Source organism: Zootoca vivipara, chromosome 14, assembly GCF_963506605.1.
Source record: "Zootoca vivipara chromosome 14, rZooViv1.1, whole genome shotgun sequence".
NCBI classification, from domain to species: Eukaryota; Metazoa; Chordata; class Lepidosauria; order Squamata; family Lacertidae; genus Zootoca; species Zootoca vivipara.
In genome coordinates, this window is record NC_083289.1 from 2,332,894 (window position 1) to 2,343,641 (window position 10,748).

The 10,748-nt window shown below is 51.6% G+C and overlaps 2 protein-coding genes across 2 annotated transcripts; both read left to right on the plus strand.

The window, feature by feature from the left end:
* Positions 1-289: 289 nt before the first annotated feature.
* On the plus strand, positions 290-5,191 carry LOC132593184 (maestro heat-like repeat-containing protein family member 7). Its single transcript, XM_060282708.1, has 9 exons — positions 290-313; positions 2,736-2,803; positions 2,962-3,130; positions 3,480-3,621; positions 3,700-3,818; positions 3,950-4,099; positions 4,525-4,667; positions 4,825-4,939; positions 5,051-5,191. Exons 1-9 carry the CDS (start codon positions 290-292, stop codon positions 5,189-5,191), a joined length of 1,071 nt encoding a protein of 356 aa, XP_060138691.1.
* A 1,611-nt stretch (positions 5,192-6,802) lies between these two features.
* Positions 6,803-8,439, plus strand: LOC132593170 (uncharacterized). The gene is made up of 6 exons (XM_060282538.1): positions 6,803-7,011; positions 7,120-7,224; positions 7,342-7,447; positions 7,660-7,722; positions 7,993-8,175; positions 8,263-8,439. The coding sequence occupies exons 1-6, from the start codon at positions 6,817-6,819 to the stop codon at positions 8,295-8,297; spliced, it is 687 nt and encodes a 228-aa protein (XP_060138521.1). The 5' UTR covers positions 6,803-6,816; the 3' UTR covers positions 8,298-8,439.
* Positions 8,440-10,748: the final 2,309 nt, after the last annotated feature.

Below are 10,748 nucleotides of genomic sequence, written 5' to 3' on the forward strand. Positions count from 1 at the left end.
GCCAGCTGCTTTGGGAGACAACCAGAGTCTGCAAAGCAGGATACAAAGAACAGAAAAAAGTATCAAACTCGTATAAATATCACCCTCGCGTTGCATGGCTCTAACCACTAGGCCACACGGACGGACTCTCCTAGAACCTTGGTCCTGAGGCCGGGAATTCCACATTCTCAACTGACGTTGCCTAGCAACGGAACTTGTGACCCTTTGAACAGAGCTTCCTGCATCCTCAGCATCTCGAGGTTGGCAGAGGCGGCCTGTAGTGACCTTCGCTCAGTCACTACATTAGAAGATGGCGTCCCAAAGAAACCTGGAGGTAAGTGGAGCTTGCCATTGGAACCTAGATTAATGGTATCACCAAGTTTGGCCAAGAGCTATACTAATTCAAAGAAAGGGTTGAGCTTTGGAAGGGGAGAAGGAATGCCAAAAAGGGAAATTCAGCGTCCTATATTGCAGTCGATTGAATCTTCCTTTTGATTTATGTACATGTGAATGTGGGAGAGGCTTCCTTTCTATTTCTACATACTGGATGTTCTCTTTGTACTACAGTTTGCAGGGAAAGGGAAAAACAGAGGAAGAAGAAGAAGAAAAGAGAGAGGGAGTGGCTGGCCCAGTGGAGGGGAAGGGGGTGCCAAATGCAGCTGGTTTTTCTGCAGAGCTGAGGCAGGGAGCCCTGCTGCCCACCTGTCCACAGAGTCCATGGCAGGGAAGGGCTGCTCCCAGGTGCAGGCGAGGGAGAGAGAGACAGGAGGCCTGGCGGATGGGAAACAGCGCCATGGCCTCTGCTGAGACAGGCCAGCTCCCTCAGGCCTCCTCTCCCCCAACTGTCATCTGGAGGCAGCCATTGGATCAGCATTCTAGACACTGGGGCCTGAGCTTGGGAGTTGCCTTTTCCTCTGCCCTCCTTGCCCCCTTTCCTTGTGGGTTGTATTTCTGTTTGTCATACTGTTAATTACAAGAGAAGTCTGCCATTAGGGAGTTTCTTGCATTTCATTTCATGGAAGGCTCTCTTGGAGCCTTTTTGGCTTAACAGAGGGGTACAAATACTCCAAATGGATGGATGGAGGGATGGATGGGTGAATAAGGTCTCTAAGGAAATGGAGGACAGAGATTTGCAGTTTGTTTCCCAACCTACCTCGTCTGTGCTTTCCTGATCAGCACAAGAACATGAATGACTTGGATGATGGGCTTGAGGGCATCCTGAGCAAGTTTGCAGATGACACCAAATTGGGAGGGGTGGCTAACACCCCAGAGGACAGGATCACACTTCAGAATGACCTTAACAGATTAGACAACTGGGCCAAAGCAAACAAGATGAATTTTAACAAGGAGAAATGTAAAGTACTACACTTGGGCAAAAAAAATGAAAGGCACAAATACAGGATGGGAGACACCTGGCTTGAGAGCAGTACATGTGAAAAGGATCTAGGAGTCTTGGTAGACCACAAACTTGACATGAGTCAGCAGTGTGATGCAGCAGCTAAAAAAGCCTATGCAATTCTGGGCTGCATCAATAGGAGTATAGCATCTAGATCAAGGGAAGTAATAGTACCACTGTATTCTGCTCTGGTCAGACCTCACCTGGAGTACTGTGTCCAGTTCTGGGCACCACAGTTCAAGAAGGATACTGATAAGCTGGAACGTGTCCAGAAGAGGGCAACCAAAATGGTCAAAGGCCTGGAAACGATGCCTTATGAGGAACGGCTTAGGGAGCTGGGTATGTTTAATAATAATAATAATAATAATTTATTATTTATACCCCGCCCATCTGGCCGGGTTCCCCCAGCCACTCTGGGCGGCTTCCAACAAAACAAATTCTAAAACACAGAAATCCATCAAACATTAAAATACAGAGATCCATCAAACATTAAAAGCTTCCCTAAACAGGGCTGCCTTGAGATGCCTTCTAAAGGTCTGGTAGTTGTTGTTCTCTTTGACCTCTAGTGGGAGGGCATTCCACAGGGTGGGAGCCACTACCGAGAAGGCCCTCTGCCTGGTTCCCTGTAGCTTGGCTTCTCGTAGTGAGGGAACCGCCAGAAGGCCCCCGGAACTGGACCTCAGTGTCCGGGCAGAACGATGGGGGTGGAGACGCTCCTTCAGGTATACCGGACCGAGGCCGTTTAGGGCTTTAAAGGTCAACACCAACACTTTGAATTGTGCTGCAGGCACTCACGACAGGGGAGTCCTCCTGGGCAGCAGCAGCAGTGGAAGCAGCAGACCTATTTGAGGCCTGCCAGGCCCCGCCCTAGGCCAGGTGGTGAGAGGCAGGGACAGGACCTGCAGGCACTCACGACAGGGGAGTCCTCCTGGGCAGCCTGGAGAAGAGAAGGTTAAGGGGTGATATGATAACCATGTTCAAATATATAAAAGGATGTCATATAGAGGAGGGAGAAAGGTTGTTTTCTGCTGCTCCAGAGAAGCGGACACGGAGCAATGGATTCAAACTACAAGAAAGAAAATTCCACCTAAACATTAGGAAGAACTTCCTGACAGTAAGAGCTGTTCGGCAATGGAATTTGCTGCCAAGGAGTGTGGTGGAGTCTCCTTCTTTGGAGGTCTTTAAGCGGAGGCTTGACAGCCATCTGTCAGGAATGCTTTGATGGTGTTTCCTGCTTGGCAGGGGGTTGGACTGGATGGCCCTTGTGGTCTCTTCCAACTCTATGATTCTATGATTCTATGAATGGGTCTGATCCATTCTTCACATTCTGATGTTCCTGTTTCTCTTATCTCATGGACAGGGAATTGATTTCGACGAAGATCAAATATCGGTAATCAGCCTGGAAGATGAGGAGGATCTTTTTGCAAGGTAATGCTATGTGAACCGCTCCCCGCCCCCCGTAATCAATTGCTTTCAAAAGCCCCCCCCCCCCCGGGTCCATTTCTATTGTGGTGGTGCTTGGGGTCTGAGAAGGATGGAAGGCAATAAAACCTTTTTACAAAAGTGCTACTCCTCTCTCCCCTCAGCATCTCAACCACAGGCTCTCTGGGTGCCGCTGATCCTCCTCCCGACGGCTTCAGGAAGGACCAGCTGAAGGCCAGACTTACAGATGTCGTCACCAGGATGAAGAGTGGGAAGATCCGAAGGAAGGCGCTCCAAGATCTTTCTGCCCTCCTGCAGAAGATCCAGGAATATGTGAGTTACTGAAGGGAAGCATTGCAACCATGCAGGGCTGACAAGGCCTTCAGGCTGCCCCTTCTAGGCCCACCCTGCAAGGTGCCCAAGGGACAATCAGGCATCCCAGCATATAACCCATTTTGAGAAGAGAGCTGGGCCATAGCAGAGCAAATCCTAGTGAGTAAAAAGAAGTAAATAGCAAACATCAGGAAAAGAGGGGTAGGAAGTCAAAAGAAATGGGTTTTGTTTTTTTTCTGTATAGCATGCTAAATGTTTGGGAATCTTTTGAAGATTTAATAAGAATGTTATAGGGAAAATGGTGATGGGTCTCTTCTCTTATCAGTCACTTCTCTGGGTCTCTTCTCAGCCATCGGTAGCGCTTCCTGCATCCTCCCTTGGCCAACTGGTGGCCATTTCCTGTCTGTCTGCATTGGATCCAGACCCGGAGTGCAGGCAGCGGGCAGCAGAGGCCCTCTGCCATCTTCTGCCCATCCTGCGGCGCAAAGAAGGTAAGACTGGAAGGAATGCATTCCAGAATGGGGTGGGGTGAGCAAGGCCCAAACTAACCCTTTGGTTTCCCTTTGCAGAGACGCTGGCACGAACGTCGTGGAACCAAACACTCCTCATCCGAGCTCGGAAGGTCCTCCAATCCACCGGAGGAGCGGTTCCTGAATTGTTCCTGAATAATTGTTACTCTCTTGCCAGGGTAAGTCACTGTCACACAAGGCACAGCGGCCTCTCAAGCCACATGTTCTGGGTTCCGCAGAGACAGCAGCTGGGCTTTCTGCTCCCCAGCCCTGACCTGTGGGCATCTCTGACCTTCCTCTCTTGCTTCAGGTCTTTGGTGCCTATCTTCCTGAGGAGCAGCTCTTGGAGGCCATGTGCTTCCTGGCCAGTGATCTGGTTGTCGAGAGCAGCTTCAACCCCTTGGACATCTCCCACTTGCTGCAAGAGTTCATCAAGCAGTTTAGCGGCACAAAAGTGGAGGTAAGGTGTCTGCAAAGGTAGGAGAGAAGAAGATTCTCCACTTCTTCTGCTGTAGGGGAGGCAACCTCATGCCACTGGGTGGCCAGGACACATGTTTGTTTAGAGAGGCCTGGCAATGTCAGGACAGGAACCTCAGCCAAGGGTCCTGAGAAACATGGGTCCAGCCATGGGGAATCCTCCTCCTCCTGGGAGCAGACTGGCAAGCTCCTTCTCTTGGCCAAGAATGGATAAGGGGGGGCAACTGGCGCCCTGGAGCTGCCTGGGTCCAAAACTCCCAAGGACCCTGAGTGGTACCTTCGAAGGAAGATGGCTGTGGTGGCACAGGTCAAGGGGGGCCCCTCTTTCTATGAGGGGTGGGGGGATCCGCCGGCAGACAGCCCCGCTTCCTTGTACTCTCCCAGCAACCCTCTCCTTTTCTCTGACAGGTGGAGGTGCTGCTGGAGGCCTTCTATAAGATCACCCAGGGGCCTACAGTGCAGGGCAGAAACATGGCCGCCTTTGCTTTGTCCATCATGCCACCCCAACACCTGGCAAAAGTGGTTGCATACCTCCTCCAGTTTCCCTTCAGGTACGGAGCCCTCCAGGCAGGTTCTACTGGGCTAAGGGAAAGCTTGGCAAGGTGCAGGGCTTGCTCAGAAAGCCCTTGCTGCCATTTCCTCTCTGTGTGGCATGGCAGCAAGCAGAAGACTTGAATCTGACCATTGCTCTTGTTTTTGCATTCACAGAGACTGCGAGAGAGTATGGAAGGAGGTTTTGGCATCGGCCGACCAAGAACAACTGCTCCATCTCATGGCCGAGCAGCTTTACCAAAGCCCCTTGGCGGAATCTGCCACCCAAGTGGTAAGGACGACCCACCTGCTTTCTGGCTTCCTTCTTCCCAGGGTAATATCGAGGGGTTTCTGGATTCTGCAGAAAAGCAGGGAAAGTGACTTGCACCTCTCTCTCTTCCAGCAACATCTCAGCAGCCTGTTGCACGCCATCCTCAGAATGGAGGTATACAAGGCAGCTGTGCGCCGGAACTTCCCGCAGCTGCTGATCGCTCTCCTGGGGATGGTAGTCAACTTCCACTACGACCAGGAATTCCTTGGGTGAGTAGTGTGTTGCAAAGGCGCCAATGGAGTCCTTTTCCCTTCAACCTCGGGGGGGTTGCCAGTCCAGCTTGGTTTTCCAAGGGAGGCTCTCCTTCAGGCTGCTGCTAGGGAGCAAGGATGGGGAAGGAATTGGAGTGGGTGGCAATGACCCGCCTGCTAAAAGTGGCCTTGCTTTGGTTACAGAGGGGCTAAGGAAGTTCTGCACCTCCTTCTCGGCACCACTGGAGAGCAAGTAGAGGCGGCCATCATCGACCAACTTTTCTGCCGGGAGAATTTCAGCCAGGGGTTGTCTGCCATGGTGAGGTAAGAGGTGACCTTCCCCAATAGTCTGGCAAACGGAGGTCAAGGCATGGGATCAGACTGTGCCCCTGTTGGCTTCCTGCGGTGCCTTTCCCTTCCTCACCCAGATCTGGTTCTCCATTTCAGAGCTGTCGGAAAGCGACACTGGTGGATCCCTCCGATGGTGGAAAACATCACCGCTGCTCTCGAGGACCAGGAGTTTGCCGGAATGCCACAAGTAGCGGCAGCTATCTACATCGAGGTGAGGGGGGCTGACGCGGGAGGAAATGGGTGCAGCAAGGAGGCCCTGGCTTGCTTTCTGCCCAGTGTTGGGGTTGTGTTCTTCGGCTCCTTTTGTGTCCTTGGTTCTCCAACCAGCCTCCATCAGAATTTGGACCTTGCAGCTGCCTTTACCTTCCATATTCTGTGGCTTATGTCAAGGCTCCTTTGAGCCCAAGGACTGTTGCCTGTTTTAGTGCTCCTCAGAGTAGACCCATTGAATTTGAGGTACATGGCAAACTTTGGTCCATTCCCTTCAGTGGCTTTGCTCTGTGCAGAACTGCAGGTGGTGGATAAAAGGAGAGCCTGCCTCAGCCTCTCATCACTGCAGACTTTCTTTCTCTTTGGGCCTCTTTAGCTGCTCAGCTGCCGTCTGCAGGTCTATCCCTGTGAGGAGACACTGGAGCAGCTCCTCACCTGGCTGAAACATGACCACCTGCAAGTCCGGAAGCTCAGCGTCAGAGGGATATCCCTGCTTCTGGACTCTGACATGGCAAGTGATGCTCACAGGGAGGGAGGGGGGCACAGATCTGGATTCTAATCATGGCCCAGCACTCTTTTGCTGACAGAATGCTGAAGGGCCTGTTCTCAAAGAAAAAGCGTGGGGCCTTTCAGACCTTTGAAACGATTCTCTCTTTTGTGTAGGACCCTTCGCTTCTGCGGCTGTCGCTGCTGGATTTCCTCCCTGATGCAGGAGCTGATGTCTTCCCAGAGTTGATAGAGCTGGTAGACCAAGCCTACCTCTCCAGGGAGCTGGGAGAGGAAGACCTGAAGATGGTGGCGGCAACCTACTGCGGTCTGACTGCCCATGTGAGTGTTAGGGAACACATGACATCACACAGGGTGGGGGAGAGAATGCTTTGGAAGAGGAAGGCTGGTGTTTAGACTAGCATGCAGCAGAGATCTTCTGGCTTCAGGAGGGTGTTCCTCTGGAGCACCTTCTCTTGGAAGCCTGCCTGGAAAACACAGGGGGAGAGTCACCCCTGCCCCCAGTCTCCCTCAGGAGGAGGAGAGGGGGCTCAGCAGCCTCAAAACACCTCAGTGGACAGGAGAAAGGAAACGGATCTGATGAGAAACACAACCTCTGATCTTTTCTGCCTACAGGAGGAAGCCTCTGCCCGGGCATCAGCCATCCAACATCTGGGGCTGCTTCGGGGCTGGGTGAGAGACCAAGGGCTTCCCATAACAACAACAGAAGAAGCAGCCATTAATGAACTGGTCGCCGTCCTCATTCACCTCGAAGACGAGGACGAGGTGGCCAAGGTGAGGGCCAAGGAGGTGGACTTCTGCAGTAGGAGGGAGGGATTGTTCTCAGGAGCTTCCAAGACTGTGTCCTGCAATTTGTAACCCTCTTCTCTTCTTGTGTTGCAGGCCGCAAGGAGGGCTCTTTCCCATCTAGCCCCACAAGTCAAGTGGTGGGCGCATCCCGAGAAATTTAGCCTCCACTTTGCTCTCCACCAGGCTGCCAAGCATCTGGTAAGGTCCCTCTGCTTTGTTGGCAGCTTTGCCCAGGGATGTCTTTGGGGGTGACAGGCTCTTCTGCCGTGCTCTCAAGCCTCTCTGATGCCACTTCTCCTTTGCCTTTGCCGACAGAGCAAGACCTTCAGCAAGAACATCCTTCGGAGTGCTGCCTTGACATGTACGAAGCCGTCTGCCAACAGGCTGCCAGCAGTCTCCAGGGTGGCAGCTCTGCTTCTGGGTAAGTCAAGCAACGTCCTTCCCTGGTAGGGATGGACGGAAACGTCTTGGTAACGATGGCAGTGAGGATGGGCATGTCCCCAGGCCACCTTGCTCTGAGTGCTCCGCGAGGGTGGAGGCCTCTAGACGCATACCTGTCCTCCTGCCGAGCTGCCTCTGTCTCCGCTTGCTTTGCACCGAGATGACGTCCCTTTTCTTGCCCTGTCTCTCTAGGTCATCTGGCTTTCCGGGATGCCAGTTTCATCCACAGTGAAGACATGGCATCCTATGGTACATGTAAGTGAGACTTACGGAGGGCAGGGAGGGGTGCTTCTTCTGAGAAAGGGCTTTAGGGGAAGGCAGCTTCCCAGGTGTGTGTGCAGACAGAGGTGCCACAAGATGAACATGCCAAGAGGATTGGAATGTGACTTCACTGCTCTCTCACACACACAAATATCCCCCTAGCCCACACCCTGGTCCTGGGAGGAGCTCTGGTGGGGGTGCTTTGCAAGCTTTTGCCTGGTGAAAAGCCGATTCCTTGCTCAACCTTTCTCCCTTGCCACTCAGGGCTGGAAGAGATGCAGCAGCACGAGGAAGAAGGGCTCAGGCGGACAGGGAGGAGCTGCCTGAACATCATGCAGCGGGCCTGTAAACATCGGCAGAAAGGCAGGGTCCAGCGCCTTGTGAGGAGGCTGCTCCACTGTGTTCACAGGGAACCTTACCCGCAGGACTTCCTGAGCTGCATGCCAGGTGAGTGAGGCATCTGGTTAGTTATTTGGACGTCTGATGGGCTGTTGGGAGGTGACGTTTCCCCAAAAAAACCCTTTCTCGTGACAGAACGTCCGAAGTCGCGCCAGGCCAAGGCAACGTGAACATCAGCGTTGTGCTGCAGAGATACCATCTTCTGCTCTCCGTGGGATCCACTCTGGACCAGTGCCAGGAAAATCAAGGCCATCAGGATCGACCAAGAGGAGTGGTGCTGCCCTCACAACCCTCCATACATAGCGGTAGGAAACCTTTTGTTGTTGTTGTGGCTTTATGGAGCTCCCCCAGTCGCTGGTGTAGGTCCAGGGTCCGGTTCCTTGCTCTCTGCCATCCTCTTGAGTGGCAACCCCCCAGCAGCAACTTTCTTCCATTTCTTTGTTTGGGGTGGGCAACAAGAGGGTCTAACCTTCATGAGATTTAGTACCCTTTCTAACAGAATCTCTTTTCTCTCTTTCTTGCATGAACGGCGGCCTATCTGCTGGAACCTGGGAGAAGACGTCCGGAGAAAAGAAGACCCCTGCAAGAATGTCATCAGCCGGGAAAGGAGCCGCCCGGCCCGGAAGACGACACCTGCAAGATAGACCCTCCACCTGGCAGTGAATTTGAGGATTGGACACTTTCTATTGACTCTTTCAGCACTCTAAACAGCAAGCGGGACTTTTTTTAGTTAGAGAGGTTCAAATTGATGTATAGAATAGGATAGGCAAAGGGTAGATAACACTATACTAGATAGCATTTTGTATATTGTTTTTGTCTTTATCGTTGTCATTCTTTTAATAAAAATATATTTTTTTAAAAGTGTAAATACGGGTCTTATGCTTTATGTTGAAATGTAAAAAAAACATTTTGTAAAAAATGAATAAATAAATGAATATTTTTGTTAAAAAGAGAAAAGGGTCTTTTGATTTGTGAAAAGTAAGCTCGTAAGGGAAATCTCTACACACTTCCCTGGAGGGATGCCCCGTCATTCCAAGGAAAAGGAACTCAGGCTAAGCGCAGGCACCCCTGGAGTCATCTGCCACTCAGAGATGGGGATGTACACAACCGTCCCTTTTCACCATCCTGCCCCACTTCCTCATCAGTTCTCTCCAACTGCATCTCACCTGCAACCTCCAGCGGCTGAGACAAGATCCAGGCTAGGGAAACTCACGAGAAAATGTTAAGAAGAAGAAATAAGAGAGAGGTCTCTGCCAAAGTCATAGAATCATAGAGTCGGAAGAGACCACAAGGGCCATCCAGTCCAACCCCCTGCCAAGCAGGAAACACCATCAAAGCATTCTTGACATATGGCTGTCAAGCCTCTGCTTAAAGACCTCCAAAGAAGGAGACTCCACCACACTTCTTGGCAGCAAATTCCACTGTCGAACAGCTCTTACTGTCAGGAAGTTCTTCCTAATGTTTAGGTGGAATTTTCTTTCTTGTAGTTTGAATCCATTGCTCTGTGTCCGCTTCTCTGGAGCAGCAGAAAGCAACCTTTCACCCTCCTCTATATGACATCCTTTTATATATTTGAACATGGCTATCATATCACCCCTTAACCTTCTCTTCTTCAGGCTAAACAACAGTAGGGGAGCCTTCCTCCCGTAGCCGACCTGCATACCCGAGCGATGTAGCCCGTTTTATTGCATGCGCGGCACTTGGAGTTCCGGAATCGGCAGTTGCAATGTTCATGTGCCCCACGGCAACCTGGGCATTCTAGTTTTTTCCCCCTTTTGTTCTAGATGAACCAAGCCTCAGGGATCCAACTCCGTGGGATGGACTCTGGGACGGACTGGACTCCTGTCTGCTCAAACCGTGAGCTGCCTCTGTTGCTAGCCTGGTGCTTCATTGTGGGTGTTTTTGCTTCTCCCCCTCTCTGGTCTCAGTGGCTATGGCCTCGCGCAAAGCCGTTGCTAGATCCACCTCTTCCCTAGCGGCAATCCGACATCGGGCTTTACTGCTGCTCACGCAGCGCTTCCTCGAGTGCCACAAAATGACAGTGCCTCGCCAGGACCTTCAGCTCTGCAAGGAATATGGAGACCGATTCACCATCCTTCTGCCTCCTATTATGGAACTCTATGCGGCGTGTTGTCATGGTTGCTGCCGGGGCAATTTTATTAAACAGGAACAGTCTTCTCTGAGATCAAAAGTGTGTTCACCCCATGCACCAATTTTAAGCTTCTCCAGGTTGATTTCCTATTTTTCTCTCTCACTATGACAATAGGAATGAGATACCTGTGGACATCCATAAACCCAAACATCCCTGACCCCTGGGGAAAAGCTGTGGCTCTGTGGCACAGCATATCTTTTGCATGCAGAAGACCCCATGTTCCACGTCCGGTCTCTCCAAGTAGGGTTGGGGGAGAACCCTGTCTGATAGCATGGAGAGCAGGTGCCAGTCATGTAAAGCTAGATGGGCCAATGAACCGACTTGGTATAAGACAGCTCCCTATGTTCCTGTATTCCTAGATGATCCATCTTAATTGGATGGATCTGTCAAGATCTCTGTGGCACAATGGGTCCGTTTTAGCAGTTCAAGCCCACCTTGCATTGCAAGGGATTGGACTAGATGACCCCCC